Genomic DNA, 27,022 nt, shown 5'->3' on the forward strand with positions numbered 1-27,022 from the left:
ATGTTTATCCGTGACATTGTGTAAATGTCCGTGGCGGACATTTGAAAGCGAGTAGATGATAAACAGTACAGTAAACTTGTAGATAACTCAGATATATGTAATAACTTAGGTGGAAAATGCTTTAACATTTCATGCAGCCTACATGCAGCCTCTCGGCTCGGCGGTAAACAACCCCGTAGTTAGGGACCGTTCGCCACGGTACCGCTGCTGGGCAGGGTGGAAGTCCTGCAGAGTTTCAGAGGACCTGGAAAATGTTTTAGGATAGTAATAACATTATATAGGATAATCATATTGCAAAGATAATATATATAAGATAATAACATTAAAGACTTAAATTGCAATACTTTTTCAAAACTTAATGATTTTACCTTTCTGTACATTTTGTATACAAATTCATTCAATAATTTTGCTTGTAAATGTCTATTTGCATCACGTTTATTACGGAAAACACATTATTTGATCAATTTACATTGTGCCCCTAAAGTTCTTTGTGTGCTCCTTACTTTTTCAACTTAGGAGCACATGTGCTTCTTGGGAAAAAAGTTAGTGTCAAGCCCCATCAAGCATTACTGCAGGGAGCGGGACTGCTGTGTGACAGCTCTGTAGCCCCCACTAGTGGCGGGCGGCTGCATGACAGTTAAGTGGCCCCGTATATGAATAAGACACTAACTGGTTTAACCAACTAATATTTCTGGTGACAACTGGCGAGGGAAGGACTTTTAATTGTTTAGACGACTAATCACTTGCATCCCTACTATGCTCCATGTACAAACGTTAAATCTTCCTTGATATGTTTTATCCAGGGACTCCTGGTTTGTTTTTTAGCCTGGAAGCCAAAGAACCAGCAAGATCTGTTGCTTCAGTGAGAGAGAAAGCTGCAATGTCCCTTACATGACTTGTAGTTGTAGCTGTTCTGAATATGTATTTTCACAACAGTTTTACAACAAACTGACTTTCTTTACTTGCAAAATTATCTTTTAAATTGACAAACATCATTTGTCTAATTCATGGCACAGTACAAGCGGGATCAAAAAATGAATTTGTCCCTCGCTATCAACTATTGTACATATTTTATTTTTTTCAGCAAAAGGTCACATGGTGGTTCACTGGAATTGGAAGGACTTCACCTCTATATTGTCCTCAGTAATCTGGGTTGAGGGGGAATCTGGTGGTGATGATTTTAAAGGAGGCTCTGTAGGTGGAGTTGAATGCTTAGAGGAAGATGGCTGCATTTGTTCTTCTTTATGCAGTTGAATATGGAGCAACTCTCTGCTCGGGCATTGCATTGTGCCCTATTGGGATCAAGCGTGATGAAAAGGAGCTATAAATACAGCTATACACACACAGGAGCCCCATCTCTGGGCGTAATGCAGTGTTTTTCCTGCATGTCTCTATGACATGTGATGTTAGACAATCACAGCATTATTAGATCTTGGTAGGAGCATGCTGCATGCTTATTGGGTCACTAACGCTGATGAGGCGTACTCCTTAGGCATCAATATTTGCTGCGCCTGACAATGCATTCTTCGATACTAGATAGAAGCAATTTGCTTGGTGCCATAAAAGTATCAAAGTTTGGTATCCATGCCTAGTTTTTGAAGAGCACTGCTGTAGTCATGCGTGAAGACAATAAGATCAAGATGTCCAGCTCATTAAAAGTTTACTGTTATGTTCTGCCGCTGGAGGCCAATATGACCTTAAGAACAAACATCCAAGCAGAGATTTTTGCTCTGCGCAGGCAAATATTGGCCTCCTGCTGCAATAGCTTTCTTGCCTGAGCCCATTTTAAAAGCCTCTCATGTTGTCATGACATTTAGCACCAAAAACCTTCAAGATGAACCATAAAGCCTTCACTGAATTGCTCTGTATTGCTGCCCTGATCGTGACCTCTATGATGGGGTGACCCCTTGTGCAGTAACCATAGAAAGATGACAAATATAGTTGAAACTCAGCTGCTGCCTTCGGCGTCCTGCTGTGTCAAGACTGTTAAGCTTGTTTGGCAGTGGCTTCTTGGGAGGAAATGTTCGTTACTCTGGCCTTTCATAACGATACCACTTATTTTTTCTGCTGTCCGCTCAGCTTCTGTAAAGATGAGTAATTAAATGAAAGGTCACAGATCTGCTTTGACCATGCTCATCTTATTTGGTTTTTATGATGCATCATTGTGTAATGTGCTGTTTGTCAAAGGTTCTGTACTCTGTATTAACGGCTCCCAGTAAAGTGAATACAGCAGCATCGTGTGCAGATCCTTTGTCTCTTTCTTCCTTCAGTTCAGGATTTTGACTTGGCACAGAAGTGTTTGAATGTGCAAACTTTCTGTGATCAATATTGAAGCTTTGAGTTAGCAGTTCATTTGGTTTCATCAGTATTTCCCAGCGCTGCTGAGACTGAAAACCATTGAAGTGTAGATACAAAGATGTGTATTATTGCCATCATTGATGCAATTTATTCAGAGTTGCAAAGAGCATTATTCTGGCAATCCAGGATGCTTGGGCTGCAACTAATGATTGATTTCATTACACACTAATCTGATCATTTTTTTTGATATATATGATTGATTGTGACCTGGCACTGGATAAGCTGAGGAAGATGGATGGATGATAAATTGTTTTGTATATAAAATGTCAGAAAAAAGTGAACAATGCCCATCACATGATAAATGACTGATTTATGATTTAAGATTTATTGATGATGAAACTTGTTGCAGATTACTTTTCTTGAATTGTAATATTTTTATCACTAAAGGATGTCCCTGTTTTTATGCAGATATAACTGCTCCAAACTCAAGAAGCGATCACACTGAAGCATCAGATGTGTCTGTTATGTCTGTTTAGGAAATGACCCATGATGAGAGGTCACTGATTAAAGATCTTGACAAGTGTGACTTTGGAGAGATCCACGCCATGCACAAAGCAAAGGTGGAGGCCAGGAAAAACATGACCAAGGAGGAGAAACTGGTGAGACTCTTGATTACCATAACTTACAGTACTTCTCTTTTTGTTTGTGTCTAAAAAAGGTCAGCGTGGATCATTTAGATTCTGGATTATTATTTAACAAATGTCTTTGCTTTATTTCTGTTGTAGGTTTTGAAAGAGGCCAACCAGAAGATAGTGGACGAGTACGGCTACTGTCTGCTGGACCACCACAAAGAACGCATCGGCAACTTCAAGATTGAACCTCCAGGGCTGTTCCGGGGGAGAGGCGAGCATCCCAAACAGGGCATGCTAAAGAAAAGGATCCAACCAGAGGACGTCATCATCAACTGCAGCAAGTGAGAGTGGAGCAAAGGGATTGAACTGAATGCAGATTTGTGTGACAGTGTAATGATGCATAAGGAAAGGCTTGTCTGATGAAAAGCAGGATTTATTAAAACTCCGTCACCCTAGCTGCTAAAAAATCCGGTTGTCACATCTTTTGGTGTGACCTTCTATCAGGGAGACCTCAACACACAAAGTCTTTAAGTGCTATGAATCATAAGGAAATTAGTCTTTTCAAAAACATCCATTGTCATGTTTCGTAGTGTGCAGCAATGCGTATCCATATTGACGGCTGCACACAGAAGGGATGTTTTCAACAACAGTGGGTACATTTACATACACACTATTATTCCCAATATGACTAATATCTTGAATTTGATGCAGGTCATGTGAACAGTATATTTCATTCAGATATTCCAAAGTCGACCTTATTCCACATTTCCAAAAAAGACTTGTGGGATATGCAGGTATTATTCATGTTTTAATAGCATTATTTGGACATGTATACAGCGCATCTGGGAAATACTTCTCAAGTGGGGTTTTTACCGCAGTTTGCAACACACAGCCTTTTGCCTGTGCACAGTCGGCTCTGTGTATTGTCATGGATACTAGGGTTGGGTCGGTATGAGTAGAAAAAAAAAAAACGGTCCGGTTTTTGAAAAAAAAAAAACCAAAACAAAAAAACGCATCAAGTCGGTAATACCGGATTTTTGCCACTTGGGGGCGCAATTGACTCATTTAAAATAAAAAATGACCTTAGGTCAACAGAGTGACAGTAACAAGTTGTTTCTTTTATTCCGTACAAATAAATTTTGTAGCTTACTCAATCAGTGCAAACAAGGGTTGCCTCCTTCGTCTGGCTCAAAGCCAAAGTGTTGCCATAGTGACGCATTCCTGATTTCGTGGAGACTAAATTGTCCGCCATTATTGACTCCCCGTCACTATTAAACAAACTCCAGACTACAGTACACGCGCACTCGCACCTCCTAGCCAGCTCAGTCCCCGCCCCACCCCCCTCTCTCTCCTGCTTCCTGTGCGCTTGGTGAAGAGGCAGACACAGGTGCTCACAGACTCGGGCTTACTATGAGCGGAGCGGACTACGTGTTAAAATGTCCGTGAAAAATCCCTGCAATGTGAAAAATACATGCCGAACAGTCTTTTGTGTGACACTGGTGCACAGAGCGAAGTCCGCGCGGTCGTGCTTTGCGCACACAGGGCTTGCGGATGTCCACCGGGCGGACCTCCGCGGCGTCCGCTCTGCGTACGTTCTGCCCAAGTGTGCGGTCCGGTTGTCTCAAAAAATAGAACCCAGTCCAAGACGGAGTACCGGACCGAATTGGTATTACCGAGAACCGACCCAACCCTAATGGATACACTGTACACAAACCAACTTAACAACAGTTTACAAGGTCAGTGTAGAGATGCACGCCTAAAAGAAAAGCACACATTTCTGGTGAGAAGGAGAAACACACATACTTCTAAAAATAATGAAAGGCTTGGATTTCAACAGGGTTTTTGGATATACACAAATATCGCAATGCCAACCTTTTCAAGACGGTGGTTGAAGGAATGAAAGAGGGAGGCTGTGTTTGCACGGTCCAGAAAGTCTGCCATGGGTGGAAAACTTTTTTTTAAAAAATCCTATTTTAATGCAAAGAACTAAAATAACACATAGGCTCCAGCTGTTCCAGTGTTTGATATTTTGATGTAATAAACTGCATGTTAGGGTATGCTGATCAGAGTTTGCACGGCTGCGTGTAAATGGAAGTGTTAGTGAAATATTCATTTTCATTAGCCATGAAAACATATATTGTCTTTTTCAGAATTAAAGCAAAAACTGCACTATTTTGTGCATGTAACTCAGTGTTGCAACACTTTTCCAGTCAAAGTAGCTTTTATAGCCTTATCTATAAAAGTAGCTAGAAGCCGCCAGATGACATCATGTTCTCATTGGCATACCCATGACTTCAACCTCATTAATTTGTATGTAGGATAATTGAAGCATAACTACTTTGCTGAATAAGAACAATCCTCAACAAAACATTTAAATAGCATGAGAGCTATGGTGCTTATACTATGGTGTGCCTCTTTCCCACACTTACAATCTAAAAAGCAAGACTTAACTTCACTTAAGTTCTTGAAACTCACTACGTCTTAAGTCCCACTGTTGGGATGAACAGCATCTCCTCTCTTGCCCTCCTTGTCCCACACCTACTTACTGAGCACTGCATGAGGAGAGAGGGATGAGAGGTTTCGCACTGTTTGCAGAAGAGCTGTGGCCTGCAATTATTCTGAGCAGTATGCATGGAAATGACTTACAACATAATATGTTTCTGGCTTTTTCCCTCATGCTCTGAATAAGTTGCAAAACTTGTTGCTCGCAGCTTTTCAGAAATAAAATTGCTAAGAGGATCTGAAAAGTCACTAAATTTAGTGAGAATGTTGCCAAGTTGGCAGCACTGTTGGGTAATCTCAGAAATATGGTGAGTTCAAGCTGTACATCACTCAGCATTTGTAGTAATGCATCACTTATTCACTCATAGTCGCCTGGCATGTTGAGGAAGATTTTGTACTTGAATTCATCTCACATAGCCAGAGATTACGACTGCAGTATCCATGCTGTAGCATGTGCTCCAATGTTGTGACTGCTTACACTCACACATACACACACATTTTTTTCTTGCTCCCTCTGTTTCATTGACAGAGAAGTCCGTATCCCTGTGCCGCCTACTGGTCACCGCTGGAAGGAGGTTCGACACGACAACACTGTGACATGGCTGGCCAGCTGGACTGAGAACATCCAGGGCAGCATTAAATACATCATGCTCAATGCCAACTCAAAACTCAAGGTAGCCTGGCCTGTCAGTCTGCTGCAAACAGGCAGGCAAAAAATGCTCCTAAATATGTACAGTGCTTATACAACCTTCCCACAAGCACCTGAATGCACCACCAGTAAAGTCTCAACCATACATGTAGCATGTGCTCAACTGCTAGCTACTCAACAAATCAAACCCTAAAAGGAACATTACTCGGCACACTGGATTTTATTTGTCAAGCAAGTTTTACAGGTCCTTAAGTTGTTGGTCCCCCCCCCTCCCAAATACCATGCTGACGTTAATGGAGGCCAGTCACTGCCTAAATACATTCATCAATCAAAACCTTACAGTCTGCCTTGGAAAATAGTCAACAGATGTTGTATTTAGGATACAGTATCCCAAGTGTATGGTGTTTTCAAACAAGCTATTAAGCTTTATTGTTCAAGTTTGCTTTTTTCTTGTATTATTCCATAAGCAAAACACCACACACTGAAAACCCCATTTAACAAAATTGTGAGAAATGTAGGTGCCAAGTTTTGACGTGGAAGAAGAATGTGTGGAATAAAAAAGACACCTCTGGGTCTGCTGAATAGATTTTTATCTTTCTTTTCCTTTCTTTTCTTTTCTTTTTCTTTCTTTCTTTCTTTCTTTTCTTTTCTTTTCTTTTCTTTTCTTTTTCTCCCAGCTGGTCCAGCCACAGGGTCCAGATTCCTCCATAGTCATTAGTTTAAGTTGCACACAGTTTAATATATTCAGCGTCATACTTGCATTTGGTCATGCCATTGAGCAAGTTCACTATCTCTCTCAAGTACCTGACTGTTAGTCACTCAGTCTACGGCAGGAAATTGCACTTCAAAATAAAAGAAAGTCACTTACAGTCCATTCAGAATGAACTTCCTGCCCAGGGACCACAGATGCAAATTAGCTATTCAGCTAACTCCTGTATAGAACCTGTTCTGTACATGGTCCCTGTCAACTAAACCAATAAACTAAACTAAACTAAACCAGCAACCCACTTTTGGACTGCGACCTGCTAATTGGGAACCACTGCTTTAAAGGTCAGCCTAGTTCCAGTTGACTCTTCGCTAAGTCCTGCCCCCGTACGCAGACTGTCAAGTCATAACCTAGCATCTGGCAGCTCAGAACAGGGTCTGACAACAACACAGCTGTGCTCCATTGACTCTAATGCAGTTGTTTCAGATACCCTTCATTTTCAGGCTGGTTTTGTGGATTTGGAGCTAAATGTTGTGCCTGGAGCACGTCGTGTATTAATGATACTCGTTAGCTGGAGAGGTTGGAAAAAGATATACGTTTCTTCCTTGATCCAAAACCAAACTCAAACCCTGAAATGTGCAGGGGTAGCTAGCTAGCTACTGAAGATATAGCCTACTGAATGTATACACATACTGCTTTTGCTTTTTTAATGATTATCACAGTGAAAAAAAGACCGACGCTGCTCAACCAGCTGTGTGGCATCACAGTGTGTGCAGAATAATGATGTTTGACTTCCCCTGGAGTTCCCTGTGGTGGAGGCCCGGGTGCTGGCAGCAGCATGTGGGCAAAGCCAAACACTGTTCATCTGCACACACTGCAATGCCACAACTGGTTTCCCTTTATATTTATCATCTCCTGTCTTGATCAGCAGTGATGTGGTGGTTCACTTTTACACTGTCATTGGTAGCTTATAGTTCGGTTTTAGCTTTTAACTATGTTTGTCTTTTTAACCTGTTTTTCCTGCTGGGTGAGTTTGACATCCTGACATGTCAAACCCCCCTTTCTGCTTCTCTCTGGAATGACTATTTCATTTTTCCAAAAATATGATAATATTTCTTCACGGAGTGCAGTGTTATAGTGTGGACTCCATGCTTACTCCGACAGCTTGTTGGACCATCATAAAGGGGCGGGGCTTAGGGAAAGGTCACTTGGCAAATAATGTCTAAATGGTGCTATAGCAGGCAGAGTACAGAGATAAATTCTCTTGAAATATAAACAAGTAGTGCTAAGATTTTATCAGGCAAAATGTGCAGTCCAGTCATTTAAAAATGAAGCCACACCACCAAACATTACAAAAAATTACAAAGGAAAAATCACAAGAGGTGTAAACCTAACTCTCATTGTGAATGTTGTTCTACAAAAGTGGTATAGAAAGGCTAGTCCAAACCCTACTTACATTGATTACAAATCAAACCTGTGCTCTTTTCTTATTTGTTTAATAATTCAGAGGCTGTCATCTTGAAAGCAGCTTGTTCCCTTATAGGTCCTGACACCGCTGACTTCAGACCAGAACTATTATTCTGATGTTAGGTCTGTTCTGTATGACTACGAGCACTAAGCATGCATCCTTGTCATGGTCAATAAAGCCCAAACTGTTTGTGTAGGAGATTTGCATTTCAGTTCAAATATTTTTTGTTTCTAAAATATTTAAATTCCATCATGGTTTTGTTTGGAGAGTAAATGGCAACCTCGTGAGCTGTGTGTTGAAAAAGACGTGCGCAACATCTTGTCATTCTTTTACCTTCTCTCATTTCTCTTTCGCTCTCCTCCATGTACTCACTCTTCGTCTTCCTCCTTTCCAGCTTTCATGTGTAAAGGTTAAGTTATTCCACTGTTGGCCTCCATGACAGTGTGCGTGTGTTCGCTGATGGGGAGTTTAATTGTGTCTTAGTCTCAAAACATAACCAGCAGCAAACAAAGAAAATTTTGTTGTTGAAGTTGTGCTTTTAGATGAGCTTTTTTGCATGATATAACAGCCTGTTTGTCATGATTACCATTTTGAATCATGTTTTTATCTGACGCTTTTCAATGAAAATAACTCAGTGTTGTCATTTTGTTTCTTTTCTTGTCTGTTTCCCTATTATGATGCCCCCTCACTGTTTCCCTTCCTGCTCTCTGTTGCTTTCCCTTTGTCTGCATCCCTCTTCCTCCTCCTTTTCTTACTTTCATCCTACAAAGGGAGAGAAGGACTGGGAGAAATACGAGGTTGCTCGGAAACTGAAGTCATGCGTGGACGACATCCGCAACCAGTACATGCAGGATCTGAAATCTAAACAGATGGGCACGCGACAAAGAGCTGTGGCCCTCTACTTCATAGACAAGGTCTGGTTCAAGACATGTAAAGACGCAGCGATTAGGATACCAATTTTAACACATTTACTCACCACCAGTGCTTGAAATAAACTGCTGTCAGTTTCCTCGATTCTCCTAAGTGCTTAAGTCTGATACCAAAGCCATGTGAACATATTGGAAATCAATGCGATGTGTCTTGATTGCCTTTTCTGTTTTCTCACATAGCTGGATGAAAGATCTTTTGCAAAGAGATAAATGGATTATATGTAGCCACTTTCTTCCAGCGACCCCAAGCTAATTATCTCGGCCTGCATTGAGTGAAATGATAGATTGAGTGTGTGATTGCTTTTGGCTCATACCAAAGACTATTTAGATTCTGATTCTGCTTTGTTTACAATGCAGGTCTTTATTCTACTCCTTGTCGTATGTGTGTGCACTGTATTTAATAGTAATCTGATTGGCACGTTTGTTCTGTGAATGGGGCGTATGGTGGTGAAAGCATGTGTAGATTTGATGTGTATTTATCTTTGTCTTGTGACCCCCCCCCCAAAAAAAAGCTGGCACTGAGAGCTGGTAATGAGAAGGAGGAGGGAGAGACTGCCGACACAGTTGGTTGCTGTTCACTACGCGTGGAGCATATCACACTCCACGAGCAGCTGGAAGGCAACGAGTGTGTGGTGGAATTCGACTTCCTGGGTAAAGACTCTATTCGCTACTACAACAAGGTCCCTGTCATCAGAAAGGTAAAGGAACAAAAAAGCTCACAAAAGCACTTTTACCCACACATTATGCCTGCTTTCATGGGTTTGCTTGAACCGGAAAATATTCTATAAACAACACCAGTTAACACAAGGCAACTCTGTCCGTTCTCAGTAGAAGCAGACCTCAGCAAAAAAATAACATAAGTGCTGTTCATTACAAATTCATTTACAAAACCAATATATCTCATTATAATAATCTAGATTTTGCCCTTTGGGTTTTGGCAGAAGTCCCTGCAGAGAAGGTCACTCGCATGCATATCGACATGCAGAGAGCCTGAAGCAGAGAGGGAACTAAGAAATGTCCTCCGGGCACAGTTGTAGATTGGATTCCTGTGGCTGTGGTGGTTTAATTTGTCTGTCTGTTAGAACTGTTGATGTGCCCTTCTGCTCGAGTCTCTGCTCTTGGATTACATGTTCATGTGGGTGAATTCTTAACCCACTGACTGAGGTAGCCTGGAGTTGGCCTGTGCATCTGAGCATCATAACATGGTTCCATATCCTGGTTGAGGTTGTAAGTAGTGCCAAAGCAATACGGTGCCTAAACTTTTTTTTTTTTTTTTTTCAAATGAAGCAGAAAACGATGGTCAAAGATTTGAAAGAATTCCTTTTTTATCAACAAAGGGAAATTTGAACCTGTAATTGAACAATGTCTCCTTAACTCAGCAGAGACCCGGCAGCCAGACATTTCTCTATTATCCATTTAGGAGCCGCTGAGATTGTCACTACAATAAAAATAGCCCTCTTAACAGTCCACCTTTAGGGAGCCTGGTCATTTTCCAATATGAGGCGAACTTTGCTTGCCAACTTCAAGGCTAACCCCCTTCACTTTAATCAGCAGGTGGTGAGCAAAAGGTCTTGAGAAGTCGTAGCATTTATTCACCGATTAACAGCTTCAACAGTTCACACATTGTACTGCTGCATTTAACTTCATACTCAATGCTCCGGTCACTGCATCCTCACTGTGACCATGACCTGCGCACATCACCCTTCTCTCAAATATAATAGAACAAGATGGCACACCACTTTGTGGTGCTCAAAGCGCCAAAAAAATACATTTGTACAATCAACAGCAATGTCTCTTCTGAAATCATGACCTGGTAAGATAATCCACAGACCTTGTTGTGAGCATTTTCGTGGAGAAACTGTTTTCTGTCTACTGAATTACAATCGCCAACCGTATAACTATGCAGAAGGAAGCATGAATCTACTCATGAATGAGAGGCTCGTGCTCATGACAGCACAAAATGTAAACATACCGTTCTCCTCGGCTGAGCCGTAACGTTAGCTAGCTCAGTGGTGCATGGTGAGTTCACAGTAGTTGCACTTCCTTCTGGATAGTGATACAGTTGGTGGGTGTAGTTCGGTAGAAAGACAAAACAATCTAGATTGATAAATAGCACTACAGGTAAGAGGAAAAACATGTATTTTAAATTTTGGGGTGAACTGTCTGTTTCTGTTCTTATTTCAAATTGCCTGAGGACAAAAAAAGTCCAAATCTAAGCAGCGGAGGCAGAGAGCAGCTAAATTTTAGTTTGTAGTACAGGTCAAGCTCCGAAAACACTGGATCCTTCTTTTACTATAATACAACTCAGTAGCATCCTTCAGTAGACCCCAACTTGCCTACTAAATGTCCAGTTCTGTCAGTCCACACCTCTAGTTTGTAGTCATTGAGACATCACAATGACCACAGGCCACAGAAGATATCATACAACAGAGTTTTTCCCCCTCATGATTTGTAGGGTTGCGGACTGAACTTTTAAGGGTAATGACTGAATCACGTTGGTAATACTGAGTAGCAATTCATGTTAAGTCAGTTGGTTCAGAAGGGAGGCAGAAGCATCGCAAAGTGCCCTGAAGCCAGGAAATGGGCCACGGACCTCTGTCGGCTACTCAGCGAGCAAAAACTATTGCTGCAGCACTGATAGTGTCGGTCTATCTGATCTGTTTTCTTTCCTGTTTCATTTAAGATATTGCTTTGTATCACTGCTGTTTGTGATTGTGTTTTTTAAAATTCGTACCTCTTCCACATATTTGTTGGTTGTGTCTAAACAGAGAGATGAGTACACACACACACAGGCAAACAGATGGACCAACAGAGACACTCTATGTGGGATTAGAAAAGAGCAGAAGAGTAGAATCGCTTGCTGATTGCAGCTTGTTCATAAATTGCATTTCATTATTAGCCTACAGAAAGGGTAAAGTATGAAAAAAGGTACTGTGTACCGGAACTAATCTAAGGTACCAACATCAATACTAGAATCAGTGTCAGTGTGAACAGTACCTAACTCTAATGACTTAATGTTTTAAAAGTGTGGTGTGCAACTTTAAGATCTGCAGTGCTTTTGACATTCAGGGGTGGTTTTCACAGTGTAAAGACTGTGATAATAGGAACACTGTTGAAACTTCCTAAGTATATTCATAGTCTCTCAGCTTTTTCACAGTTGCAGTACATATTAAGGTTGTTGTATTTGAGGTTCAGGGCTTTTCCCGATATTTATATTGTTAATTAATTATTTACAGATTTTTTTAAATAACTAAACGCGTATATATCAGCCGCAAAGTGTTTCAAAACTTTGACACTGACAAAATCTTGTGAACAGTTTGAGTCGGTCTAGGTAGCATGCTTAGTTGACGTTAGTGTAAGAACTTCTCTTTGGCAAGGCTTCATGCTGTCAGGTGTATTCACAGTTTAAACTACTGCCAGTGGGACGGACTGCCAACATGGATATTTTTAAAAGAACAGAAAGTTATTAAGTATTGCAGTAGCTCTTGTCAGTTGTTAGTTTATCTGATACAGTAAATGATGATGCACACTATAATGAGCAGGTTGGCCCAGGCCATAATACAAGAAAACACAAATGCGTCTAGAAACTTTCTTTTTTTTTTTTTTTTTTGAGTCTTGTTTAGTTGTCTGCAATCTGTCAAACAGCTGTCACATTTGTGTGTGTGTGCGTGTATGCATATGTAAATTTCCAACCCCTCCTCTGGTCTCAGCCTGTGCTATCTTCTGTTCCAGAGATGGAAAAAGAAATGTTAGCACCTGACAGCCAAAGTGTTTTGTTTCTTGGCAGAACGTATAATTATTCAAATGAGTGCATTCAAAAGCAACACATTAGCTAGAATTAATTAGTCCCTTGCATATTTTAGCATCATCAATTCCCAGGGAAATCAGTGAGATTGCTGCTAAATGTCACTTGGAATAAAATGGAACAAGGATGGAGAGATGGAATTTCCGTTTCTAACCTCTGAAGGGGTTGAAGTCATTAAATCTAATACTTGGGCTTATGTGTTTGGCTATATGTAGTGTGTATACAATTTGTTGCTCCTGCAAAAAATTCTGCATGCAGGGCAGCAGTGCATCGGGCACTACACGAAATGAAAACAAAGATGGCAACAAAGTAGAGCCAAGCTATGCATTATATGGGCTGCCAATACTGTGTGTCTCAACTGTAATTAAATGGAAAGAAAAAGTGTTACCATTGTTTCTCAGGAGAAGGGGGGGGGGGGATATAGCCATAAGGGTAAGTAATAAGCCAGGTGTTGCCCGATTATTGGCCTGGATTATCAGTTATTCAGCACTTTTAGGTTTATTGGAGATGTCATGTTTTTTTAAACAAGCCACCGGCGTATCCACCGTGACGTCACCTATCAGTTTGTTGACTGCTGTTTTGAAGCCTTGTGTTCAGCATTTCGGCCATTGCCATCTTGTTTTTCTGGAACCAGAAGAGACTAAATTTAAATTAGAGGGTGGATTTGACTCAGACAGTAGTGACACCTCGCAGACAGCCTGTCAGTCAAGCGGCCCTGCCCTTGATTATGCGTAACTTTAAGCATTAAAAAATTAGAAATGTGTGAGTTTAAAGTTTAGCCCCCAAACAGTTGTTATGAGTGTTGAAATTGGCTATAGAGACCAAAAACTGTTTTTTGCACCATGCTGGAAACATGTTTATTTCAGCTGTAAAGCTGGGCAATGTAACATTGTTTTTTGAGTCAGCCTCAAGTGGCCATTAGAGGAACTGCAGTTTTTGGCACTTCGATGTTGGCTTCATTTTTTTTAGCCCTGGAGGTTTCCGCTTGTGAGAAATGCGTTGAGCCGGACTGTAGTCACCACTTGTAGTGGTGGACACGTGGTGGACACATACACGTCTCGAATATTAAGGCCCAAACATACTCGGGTGGAACGTACGTGGAGCGGACTCCACGGAGGTCCGCCCGGACCAAAAGCGGACGTCCGCAAGCCCTGTGTGGGCAAAGCTCAGATTTTATGACCGCACGGACTCCACTCACACACCAGTGACTGCTCGCCATGTATTTTTCAAATCAACATGCAAGAATTGTGGGTAATGTAATGTGTTTCACTGACATTTTTACAGTAAACTACAACGCGGAAGTGCGCTCGACTATGGAAACCCGAAGGACTGCGGACATTCCCTGCGGAGTCCGCTCCGCTTATAGTACGCCCGAGTACCGTATTTTCCGCACTATAAGGCGCATCGGATTATAAGGCGCACCTTCAATGAATGGCCTATTTTAAAACTGTTTTCATATATAGGGCGCACCGCATTATAAGGCGCATAGAATAGAAACTACTGTAGTGGCTGGGGTTGCGTTATGCATCCACTAGATGGAGCTGTGCTAAAGGGAATGTCAACAAAACAGTCAGGTAAGTCAGTCAGTCAAATTTTATTAATAGAATACAAACCAACGTTCTGACAACTCCGTTCACTCCCAAAACAAGTTAGTGCATTCACAATACGGTACCGTACGTACCGATAGTGGTGTGGGACTGGAATTCCCCTTTACCGTTTTTACCGCTGTTACTTCGACGACGCCCCCTGACTACGGTAGCCATAATTAACCAATATTGATCCATATATAAGGCGCATCGGATTATAAGGCGCACTGTCGGTTTTTGAGAAAATTAAAGGCTTTTAGGTGCGCCTTATAGTGCGGAAAATACGTCATGTTCGGGCCTTTAGCCTATCGACACTGCTGAAGGCCAGTCATGCCAAACACAGACTGGAGCTACTCCCATGAGTGAGCCAAACTGTATCAAATCTATGACAGAAGATATTAATGAAGTTGTGATAGACATCCTCTATGCTTCAGTTGCAAAAACACCCATTGTTTCCACTGGTACATCCTGCCATTAGTAATGGTTAGTAGTGGTTAGTGGATATAATTTAAGTTGTATGAGGAGGAGAACAGCAAGAAGATGATGAAATCCCCCATGTGGGATTTAAAAGTATGCCTTCCTTCTTCTAAATTTTGACACTAACACTTTTATTTTTCCTTAAAGGTATACCAGTTCCAAATAACAGCCATCTCCTTAATTACTGATAATCTGTATTGGCCCTGAAATAACCCTTTCTGTCAACCCCTAAAATAAGCCATTGCTTATGTGTCTTTTCCAATAATTGATGTCTACGCTCTCACTGATTTGCACCTCAGTATATCTGTTGTTTAAAAATAAGTCCCTACTTATTACTCAATTTGTAAACCAGATAGGACGCTGAATTATTTTATCAAATGGCCCCGCGGTGTGAGGACATCTGTGAATGCATAAACGTATTGTGTTGGGTACCTTCAGCCTGCTGAGCATTTATTAATTTATTTTCTAAATGAGTATTTCCATTCTTAACACACACACGCACCCAAACACATCACTAAACCAATTAGGCGAGCTCACTTTGGAGTCTCTGCTTCTCTGAGACTTTTAGACAGACACTGATTTACATTTTCATCCCGAAAGCACTTGCACTTTCGTTTTTTATATTTTCAGTTTGTTTGCCAAGGGGAACAAAATTGCCATGCAAATCAGCCTGTGAATATGTCAGTGTGCTTTATAAAGCAACGCATCTGTTGCTATTAATTGGCGCCTTGCATATTTTACAAGTTTATTTGGGGAGCAGTGAATCTGTGGAAGCCACAGAGTTGCTGTAAATGTCAGATGTAATTGTGCCAGTTTTACTCCTCTGGCTCTGCTGTAAGATGGACAGATGAAGTCAGACTCTAGATACACACACACACACACACACACACACACACACACACACACACGTATTGTAATGTATTTGTATAAATGTGTAATTTGACTTGTAAGCAGCCTTTAAAAGATTATGTTCACTTTCTGCTTTTCCCAATGAATATATTAACACACTGAATGCAGTTTATAACAAATATGTTTGTGTTAGAAAAAATATTCGAATTGCAACAGTTCGGCGTGTGATGTTGGTTGACTTGTAACTAGGGCTGCCCCGGACTAAGAATTTTCTTTGTCGACCAATAGTTGTCATTTCGGGCCATTAGTCGAATCGTTTCCTGCATGTTTACAGTATTTATTTAATTATTAAACTATTTTATTATTTATCATATATTCATTATTTTGGGCGGGGCAACAATGGTTTGAGCTCAAGGTGTGAGAAAGAATAGTATCAGTAACATTAACACTGTGCTACATTACAGAGAAATACAAACCATACTAATGAACCTTCATTTATATAGGCCTATATTTTATCTACAAGTGCACGTCACACACTGAGCGAGCCGCCTGTTAATGACGCTGTCGGCAAAGCAGTAATGATTGTGCTAAGTGGCTAATGGGCATGTAGCTACTAACATGTTTCAGATGATACGTCATGTTTGTAGTCAACGAATGAAGACGAGTTTACATATCACCTTGGGTTCGTCCTTGTTATTAACTAGCCTGTGTAATAACCGCAGGTATCATTCCTGTAAATTAGGGCCCGTACACATGCTGCCTCTTTAACCGCCTAGAAAACGCGAGGTCGGGCACTGGACGCTACTCTTGTGCCTTTTTTGTGCCAGCTTTCAAGAGTGCAGCAGCAGGTTGTGACTGAGGTTGCTAAGCAACCTTAACAAGCACTGTATAGTCTATTTACCTGAAATCCTGAGTGCAGAGCTGATCTTCTTCCAGGCGCTGTTTATAAGTGGTGTAGGCCTATCATCCGTGGGACAGATGTAAAGCTCTGGGTAGCCCTGCACTAACATGATCAACTTTTCTGTATGTCAGCTGTGACTGGTTTGTAACGTCACTCCTGTCTGACTGCTGAGCGTGGCCTCTTCCTGTATCTGTTCTTTCAAATTAAATTCCTACATAGTCCAGTCATATAGATTCTGATTTATTATGACATGGTGCAGCTCCTAATAGAGACACATTTGGGTTCTTTTTTTTTGTTTTTTCCCTACGACTAATGTTCTGGTCATTAACCTTATTAACCTACTCGTAACCGATTGTCTGGTTTGCTGTTCCCAGCTCTTACAATACAAATACATGATCATTTTTTCTGTATATCCTTTTAGGTTTTTAAGAATCTTAAATTGTTCCTGGAAAACAAACAACCTGGAGATGACCTCTTTGACCGCCTTAATGTAAGTGTCCCATTTGTACATGTTTTGAGTTTTGAGTTCTAACCACCTGTGATGTTTAGTTTTGAATCTGTTGTGAAACATTCCCACACTACATTTTAGCATTAACAGAAAGGAATGAATTAAAAACAAAAAGTATTGTGGAAACTGCTCACAAGTGCTTTAATAATTGATAACTTTGTGTAAAAGAGTACCTGTATTTGTGCGGGGTTGTACAATAAGTGTGAGAAATTCCCCTGATGTGTGTAATATTTGAAGAAAAGGCAGAAAAAGATTGTGAAAGCAAAATAGAATTATATGTTTTTTATGTTTTCTGGGGACATAAGGCTGCAGTAAAGGAAAAGCAGGGACTAAATTGTAAGGTGTAAGAGATGAGATTGAATGAGGATGAGCCATTGGTGTGGAGAGATGAAAGGGGTAAAGTGAGGAGAAGGGGAAGAATATTGGAAGCAGGGAGACTGAAGGCAGAAAAGCAGTTTCAAAAGAGAGAGGGGATGGACTCTGGCAGATAAAAATGAAACTGCGCGAGTGGAAATTGAGAGCGAACATGCTGGGCGGATGAATTTCCACACATAAAAATGTGCCGTCCTCTCAACCTCTTCCTCTAGCCGCTGGCAGCAAGGCCACACAGAAGGCAGCAGTTGTACACACGGTTAGTCCACCACAGGGAGACGTGGACCTTCTCAGGGTGTACTCAGTCTTTATAAAACAAGATCAACAGCATTATTTCTCTATTTGAGACCATACTCAAGGCTAAGAGATTGCCCTTGGTGAGGAAACCTATTCAGAATCACAATATACAGGTTTCTTGTAGTGTGAATGGGGCTACTGCTGTGGTAGCCCACAGCCTGGCAACCTTGGGTTAAGTGCTCTGATTGCTGGGAAACATGTCTTGTGATTCACTCGAGAGCCAGGGTTGAAGGTTGGAACATATGCAACAGATGAATGGTCACTCTGGAGGACAAAGGGTTAATGAAACAGAGGTAGAAAGAGATGCAGATAAGAAAGCCTGAGGAAGGTTTGAGAGCCAGTCACGTGCTGGTCTATAAAGATTGACAGGTCTGAAAAGACAGGACGGGAGCGAGAGGGTGAGATGAGGAGATGGAGCAATTGAAGGAAGGAGTGCGGTGCCTCTGCTCTCTGCCCTCTAGTGTGTCAAAAAATGTCAGGGTGTGTTGGAGGTGGAATGGTAATGGCTGCTGTGGGCAGGCCTGATTGGCACCTGCAAAGGCCAGGCCACTGAGAGAGTGGAGGTGTAGACAGAGCAACAGGAATGTGACAGCTGGTCCAGGTGAGGGGAGGTTTGGGGGGGGGGGGGGGGCTTGGTAGAAATGGAACATTGATAATTATATTTTCACAAGTATATAATCACCTGAAACTAAGAATCTTACCTTACCTTAGAATGAGCCCTTAGTATCTACATAGAGCGGCTCCTCTGCCATGAAGCCCACAATATTGCATTGCCATGTTTCTACAGTAGCCCAGAATGGGCACACCAATAGGACTGACACGATATGCTTATCTTCCACTTCAGTACTATCACGATACTTGAGTATTGCATTTTGATATTGCATTTGGATTTACTGAGATTTATGTTTAATATTCTGTCTCATTCTTGTGAACGCGATATCTCAAGAACGCCTTGAGGAAATTCTTCAAAGTTGGCACAAACATTCACTTGGACTGAACAATGAACTGATAAGATTTTGGTGGTCAAAGGTCAAGGTCAAGTTTACGTGACCTCATCTGCCTCATTTTTGTGAATGTGATATCTCAAGAACACTAAGAGGAAACTTCTTCAGTTTGGCACAAATGTTCACTTGGACTCAACAATGAACTAATTGGACTTTGGTGGTCAAAGGTCAAGGTCAGCGTGACCTTGCATCTATCTCATTCTCGATCACGATATCTCAAGAACACCTAAAGGGAATTTGTTTAAATTGAAAGATGCTATAATAAATAAACTTCACATACTTAAATTACTAAAATGTACTTTACTTGTACAATACAATGGGGAAAAATGTATACATTTTAAAGTAAACTTAAACTGCTACATTTGTATTTCCCATACATTGGGTTATTTGAGGCAGCTGCCACAATACCAACATTGACTGCCACATACTGAATTTCCAGTATTCTATTTAAAATGAGTAAAAATCTGACTTCATTGCAGAGCTGCGTGCAGCGCATTGATTTGTCCAGCCCGTCCTTTCCCTGCTCTGTTTCTCTTTCTCTCTGGTTATCAGACCACCAATGAGTCAAAAATACCTCTTTCACACCAATGACCTGGGTCAGACTGGGGTTATCTGACCCATTTTTAACCCTTTTTTGTCAGTTCATGCCAAACCAACGAAAACGGGTTAATCCCTGGTCATGACAATCCAGATATATCACAGGCATGTGGTGTTCATACAGACAGTGTTGCTACTGCTATTTTCACAATTAAAAGCCGGTACCCCACTCATCTATGGAGCCATGCAAGTCACTGCACTGTCAACAAAACGGAGGCAGTGAGGCACCGCTGCTAACACTACACATGCATTAGTGAACGTTATTGTTTGACTGTTTAATGTTTTATCTATACTTAAACAGCCATGCACAAATGAGAAAATGGCTTAAACGAACATCACAGACTGTTGTTGGAGTTTGTGACTGATGTTACAGTTTGTAACTAGTTTCAGTTATTTTCCTTGGCCCACACTGATGCAAAAATACATTTGCCAGTAATTACCCAAACATCATAATACTGCAATGATTAAACAAATCCATTTCATAAACATTTTAAGTTTGAGTCAGGTACTTCAGTAAAAAATGATTCTCTAGCTCAGGGAAAAGGCTGATAATATACAGTGATTAAATTAATGTATGTGTCACAGCAATCCTTTTGAATTTGAGGTCCGGTATTTTTCTGATTAAGCATCTCACAAACAGGGCTTGTCGTTTTTATTGTTGTTGCTGTTAGAACACAGCAGTGGTGTGGAAATTAGACTATAATAAAGTATGCCACTGTTTCCATTGTTTTTAGGAAAAGCTGATCGAATGAATTCTTTGAATCCTTTTTTTTTTTTTTTTTTGATGTAGAAACACAAAGGATTACAGGGAGAGGAAATGATAGTGGGCAAAAATGTAAAATACTACAGAAGTCTTCAGTGAGGACAATACAGATTGACAGTATATCACACAAGCTGTGGTAACTGTTTTAAAATAAATGAAAGCAGACCATATTGTTGGACAGGTTCCTGTTAACAATTTGATGTGTCCCTAGTGAGAATGAATTCAGCTGCAGTACACACAGTCCATCTAAAATTTTAATCTGTTGTCTTGTACATGTGTGAATTTTCTCTGTGGACAACAAAGACTCGCCACAACACTGTGTCCAAAAATGCTGTTGCACACATTGTAGTACTGCCGGATTATTCACCCAAAACCACTCTGGTTTTGTTGTGGTCATGAACTCTGGTGTACTGCTTTTTCTGTGCCTTCAGTTTGTTTGTGACCTGTTGTTGTGAACGGTGTATGGCTCTCTCATTCAGCAGCCTTGTTGTATTCGCATACACTGTCATATCTCATCATCCCGCAGCATCCAGGTCATCTTACGCTCAATTTCCCCCTCACCATGGATGGCCAGGAGCTCCTGCACCTCAATGTCTTGCCACATCTCAATTTTGTTCCAATTGTAACTGTAACGCTAGCTGAAAACATTCCTGCTGCCATCGCAGTTTGTTTATGGGCTGTGGCAACCTGTGACAATGGCATCACCACTGTGCATTCCCATTTGCAACCAACGTCCCGCCATGGTTGTTAGCAACCCTAGTGGTGTGCTATTCAGATTTAAATTGACCCTGGTTCAACCTTTGTTATGTCGGCCAACGCGAGTTAACTCTTTCAAACAAAAAATCAACGCTGATTTAAGTCTGACTTAGCCCTCAATGTGAAAGGTGCATAAGCAGGTCAGAGCGCCCCACAGTCCCTCTGCCTCACTTCCTGCTGCCAAGAGGCTATTCCAAGCAGAGTGGACAGAAGCTCTGGAGATGGACCTTCACTCGTGGCTGTAGCAACACAAGGGGTCATAGCGGGCTGTGTCTAACCTATGTAACAGCAGCAACAGAAAGTTTGATGCTCTGACAGGGAGTTTGCTCTTGCCAAAGTCGAGTTGCTACTGCTATTGAAGATCTGTGTCCTCGGACTGCCTGCCACTTTCTGCTTTCTTGCTTTGGCTTTGTTTTTCTTAAAACAGATATGAATTCACATTACACATAGATTATCACAACAACAGTGGCAACCATTTTACATCTCTGCAATTGAATCATATCGATTCAGGCATTAAAGAAGTAACTGAAAAAGTGTAAACAAAAAAAATTCCGATACCTAAGTAAATACAGTTTTTCCCAACCTACTAACAAAATACTGGCTCTAGAGAGGGCCTTTTGCTTTTTTTTTTTTTTTTTTTTACTGTGCAAAAATAATGGACATAGCCACTGCGACATCACCCACTGGTTTGTGTACTGCCATTTTTTGAAGCCTCGAATTTGGCATTTTGGCCTTCGCAATCTTGGTCTTTTGGAGCCAGAAGTAACCATATTTTGATGTGAGGGTGGAGCTGTGGAGGGGCGAGGGGTGGATCTGACTCATAGACTGTGGCGACACCTTGCAGACAGCCTGTCACTCAAGCGTCCACACCGTTAAGTATGCGTAACTTTAAGACTAAATAAAATGGAAAGGGGTGAGTTATACAATAAATCACCCTGTACAGTTGTTACACATGTTAAAAATAGCTATAGAGACCAAAACTGTGTTTTTGCCAGTCTGTAAACATGTTTATTCCTGCTCTTAAATTAGGCATTTTAACATGGGTGTCTCTGGGATTAACTCTGTTTTGGAGCTAGCCTCAAGTGGCCATTAGAGGAACTGTAGTTTATGGCACCTCCTTATTGGCTTTATTTTTCAGCCACTTGATTGCAATCTGCAGCCTTACTGCTAGATGCCACTAAACACTACACACTACACACTGCAGGTTTGAGCTGCATATCATCTGTGTAACATCTGGGGTTCTGTCCTGTCTCTGGCCAACTTCACACAACAGAAATGCACTTCTGTTGATTTTGCTGAAATAATGTATATTTAAGAACACAATGCACGTCAGAATGTTGTGTTAATGCTGCCAGTGCTTTTAAATTCCTGTAAGCATGCATCGAGCAAGAGTGCTGCTGCTCAATATTAGATTCCAAAATGCTCAGCTGTGGTGATATAGCACACACACAGGCCCATACACACACATCATGTTGAGGTCTGAGTGTCTGATCTGAGCTGAAATGCAGGCGTTTGTCAGGTCTCTCTTGAAGCCTCCTCTCCAGAGTCTACATCATTAGAGCTAGAGTAAACACCCTGTCTGCAGTTTCAGGTTAACTGTTACCTCAGAGGGGTTTCTTCAACTACATCAAAACATACAAACATTTAAGTACTACTGGCTGTGTAGTATAGTCCCTGCCAGCTGCTTTATCATGGTACATTTCAATTTCTCCCCACTCTGTTATATTCCTTCCACCTTTTTTAAAAACAATATTTATTTATTTATTTTTACAGGAATGGAAATATAGAATGCTAAAATTGGTTCCAGTCAAAATGAAAAGCATGTCATCATAGCTAGTTTAGAATGGCAGCAGTCAATATGTCTCCCAGGCATTAGTCGCCATCACCACAAATTGTCTTGCAGTATGTTAATGAGAAAGTCCAGTACATAGCATCCTGCGTTATAGATAGGAAATTAGAACTGCAGCTATGGCAAGTTGTAATAATGCCTTAGGAGATGACATGGATGACACACATGGACACACACACTTGTGCACGCAGAATACATGATGCCAGTGGAGTTGGGGATGTGAGAGCTATCACACTTGCCCCTCAGACTCGCAGACACCTTCATTAGCATTGCAGGGGCAGAGTCAGATAGCTCATTAGCAAGGCAGGCACGACAGCAACTGTGTGTGTGTGTGTGTGTGTGTGTGTGTGTGTGTGTGTTGCTGATGCGTGTACCTGTGCACCCTCCCACACATGGATGTGCACGTATGTATACATAAAAACCTTCTTCAGCCTGTTTCTAATAGGCTCCTGCACTGAAACACACATTTACACAAGTGCGTGGCCCCAGACAGTCGGGTCCTGACCTTGCTCTGATTAAACCAACCACATTATTATTGTAATCCTCATCAGAATCATCAGAATTATTTCTTCTTTTGCCAGAGCTGTGAGCTCACCATCGAGCTCATCTGAGTGTTTTTCCCCTACATCTGTGCACTTTCATCTGTGTTTCGAAATGCATGCACTGTCTGCCTCTCAAGTCCACGTTTGCACCTCATATCAGTATGTGTGCAGCGACCATACGTGTTTGTTTTTGCTTTCACACCACCAGTGTGCGCCCTACACTGTTAACTCCGTTTCATCTCTTTGCCGTTCTATCGAAGCTGCAGCCATTTGACAGGAGCTAATGGCTATCTAACCACTAGATTTGACAGCTCAAACTTGTTATAATACCTGCTGAAATGTCAGAGGGGAAATAGTACTGTGATCTTTTTTAATCTCCCTGCTTTAATGGATGATGATGATAATGAAGGCAGAGATGGTGTTGTATGTGTTTTTATTTGTTATGGTACATTACAGACGCTTTAAACACTGCAGTGGTACAATGCCACAGTGCCACCTAGTGGTGGAGTTTGGATTAAGTTGGTCGAATGGTTTTGGGGTGACAGTGTATTTGTTTTATACTGCGCTGATGTGAATTTGTCATCTGTGTGTCTTTGTCCCTCTCCTTCCCGTTTGTCATTGCAGACAGCAATGCTGAACAAGCATCTGAGTTCTCTAATGACTGGTCTGACTGCGAAGGTCTTCAGGACGTATAACGCTTCCATCACTTTACAGCAGCAGCTCAAAGAGCTCACAAACAGTAAGTCACACACTCACTGAGCTATAAAGTAGTCTAACATTACATTAATAGCTTTCTAAAGCACCAGCTCATATTCCTAAGCAACCAGAAAGGTATCAGCGTCTCTAATACTATAGCCTTTTATCAGTCTGGCCCTTATCACCGTCTTATTACCTGACTGCTTGTGTCATGGAGTCTCGTGATAAAACTGCCACACTTTTGACATTTTTTATTTTTAGCTTACTTGATTCGAGATACCCTGGCGTCACTCAGCTTTTCCAGCCATGGCAGGAGTACATTATCACTGTACCCAGTGCCGTGCGTCTCACTCTTATCAGGGTCCCATTGGCTGCCTCTGCCACAGTTACTCATTCAGAGATAGAAGTGTCACAATCTCTTCTCATTTCTGGATTGCCACTGAGAACCAATCTGCAGGATGGCATGTGGTTGTAGTGTGTGTTGCGTGGACCCCAGGAAGAATAGATGAAGCTTATATGGATCTGAATAAATGAAATGAAATGGTAGCAACCTGTAATTTTGTGTGTGTGTGTGTGTGTGTGTGTGTGTGTGTGTGTGTGTGTATATGTGTGTACATGTTCAAGGTCAAGATGGATGGGCAATAATAATATGGGGGACACCAGCATGGTATTATCTTTTGAACTTGTGTGTGTAATTCTGGTGAGATATGTATTCTCAGTGGGATTTTTTTCTGTAAAAATTCAAATTACTGTTGTTTCTCCCTCCAAAGAGTCCGACAATGCAGCTGAGAAACTGCTCTCCTACAACCGTGCTAACAGAGCAGTTGCCATTCTGTGTAACCACCAGCGGGCGCCGCCAAAGACCTTTGATCAGTCCATGGCTAACCTTCAGGCCAAGGTATGAACAGCTTGACTTGGTTTTATTGGGCACAGTCATTCATCACATTAACATTTACAGGGATTCATGATATTTTTTTAATGTTCTTGTGTCAGTGTAATAGTTTGTTTAAAGAAGGACGAGGGCAGATTTTACGACACAGTGAATCTCTGCAACCTTTCCAGCCCAGTCAGTGATATTTTGAAGCCAACAGTAATCCATATATAAAAGCACACCTATGTCCTTATGTGTCCCACCCAGATTGATGCTCAGAAGGAAAAGCTGGCCCTAGCAAAGACGGAGCTGAAACAGGCAAAGAAGGAGGCCAAGACCAAAGGCAGCGCAGACCCCAAGCTGCAGACGTAAGTGTCACAATAGTGCTGAAAAACAGTATGCTGTGAACACAAAACAATTAGAAATGATTGACAATAAGTACTAACAGAAAGGTATCCTGCAGTTTTAAGTGCCTCCAAACAGAGATACCTGCATCACTGTGAATAATGAGCTGTAGGTTGAAGAAATGTAAGATGTTGACCTTGAAATCATGTTAGTTGTGATGATAGCCCCGCTGTGAACTCAGAGATGAGCTTCCCTGCTGTTCATCCTTTTTGTCTTTGTGCCTAGAGCCAAAAGGCAATTACAAACACTTTAAGTTGAAGAGTACTTTACAGTGCAGTAAGACATCCTTAATAGACCGCTGCTATTCTCTACGTGTTTCCTCAAATTCATGATCAGAATGCTTGTTCATTAGTCAGAGTACATTTTGTAATACTGAGCAGCACATAGGAAAGAAACACATGGTTCAACTGGAGGTTTTTCACTTGTGATAACAAAAAGGTTACTTATACTCAGGCAGTGGTATATTTTGCTCTTTACCCATGTCTGTCCCCACATGTAGATGAATTGATTTCCTGCAGGTTGGACTACTTCCAGTTATTTATGCAAAACATTTGAATTAGGCTGGACACTGATGGAAACACGCTCCTTTTTGCCTGCCAAAAATGTGGAAAAGTTTCACATCAAAAGCCCAAATCAGAAGTCTTATTTCTGCCATATTTCTAACTGAGGTGTCTGACTCCATTGCATGCACCCTTCATATATTTTCTGTCAGGCTGGTGGAGCGTAAGAAGACAGCAGTGAAGCGCTGTGAGGAGCAGCTGCTGAAGTTGGAGGTCCAGGCGACTGACAGAGAAGAAAACAAACAGATTGCACTGGGTACCTCAAAGCTCAACTACCTGGACCCACGCATTAGTGTGGCTTGGTGAGTGTATACTTGCATAGACACTCTAAACAAGTGGTTCCCAACTGGTGGGTCACGGTCCAAAAGTGGATGGCAGATCCATTCAGAATGGACTATAAGTAACTCTGAAACGTGTCAAGTTTGTAAAAAAAAACAAAAAAAACCCCACACACTTTATTTTGAAGAACATGTCAATTTCTGGCAGAAAGCTTTTATTTTGAAGTCCCATTTCCTGCTGTAGAGTGAGTGACTTATGGACAGCTACTTAACAGAGACAGCAAACTAGCTCAATGACATGGTCAAACGGAGATATGACACTGAATATAATAAACTGTGTGGACCTTGAACTAATGACTAAGGACAAATCTGGGCCCTGTGGCTGGACCAGATTGGAACCACTGCTCTTTATAACCTCAATGCTTTGTTAAAAGCATTTGAACATATATACTCCCTGCATAAAGTCCTGCACCTGCCTGCATGAGAGCACACATGGGTTTTTAAATAGAGCCACCTGAACTACTTGCACTCGGGGCCTGCATCACTAAGCAAGATTATTGGGTCAGCCGGCTAATTTTAGTCTTAACTTGGTCTTTCCAGTATCATGAAGCTGGTTCACTTGTAATCAGTGTAAATCACCATAGTAACCTGACTTACATGGCCAGGCAGGTTCAGCTCAGTGGATGTGATCAGAATGTGTCAACAAACCAGTCCTTTCGGAA

At 41.4% G+C, this 27,022-nt stretch overlaps 1 protein-coding gene across 5 annotated transcripts in view; it reads left to right on the forward strand.

Annotated features, from left to right (window-relative positions):
• Positions 1 to 27,022, forward strand: part of zgc:173742 (DNA topoisomerase I, mitochondrial) — a 47,782-nt gene that overhangs the window by 19,553 nt on the left and 1,207 nt on the right. For all 5 annotated transcript variants that reach the window (XM_049575399.1, XM_049575398.1, XM_049575402.1 and 2 more), the window contains 10 exons: positions 2,835 to 2,957; positions 3,084 to 3,271; positions 5,962 to 6,106; positions 9,026 to 9,169; positions 9,697 to 9,882; positions 17,224 to 17,292; positions 24,115 to 24,229; positions 24,957 to 25,084; positions 25,325 to 25,425; positions 26,175 to 26,324. In XM_049575399.1, coding sequence (XP_049431356.1) covers positions 2,835 to 2,957; positions 3,084 to 3,271; positions 5,962 to 6,106; positions 9,026 to 9,169; positions 9,697 to 9,882; positions 17,224 to 17,292; positions 24,115 to 24,229; positions 24,957 to 25,084; positions 25,325 to 25,425; positions 26,175 to 26,324 — 1,349 coding nt within the window. The remainder of the gene's footprint in view (positions 1 to 2,834; positions 2,958 to 3,083; positions 3,272 to 5,961; positions 6,107 to 9,025; positions 9,170 to 9,696; positions 9,883 to 17,223; positions 17,293 to 24,114; positions 24,230 to 24,956; positions 25,085 to 25,324; positions 25,426 to 26,174; positions 26,325 to 27,022) is intronic.

This window comes from Epinephelus fuscoguttatus, linkage group LG4 (assembly GCF_011397635.1).
Source record: "Epinephelus fuscoguttatus linkage group LG4, E.fuscoguttatus.final_Chr_v1".
Lineage (NCBI taxonomy): Eukaryota > Metazoa > Chordata > Actinopteri > Perciformes > Serranidae > Epinephelus > Epinephelus fuscoguttatus.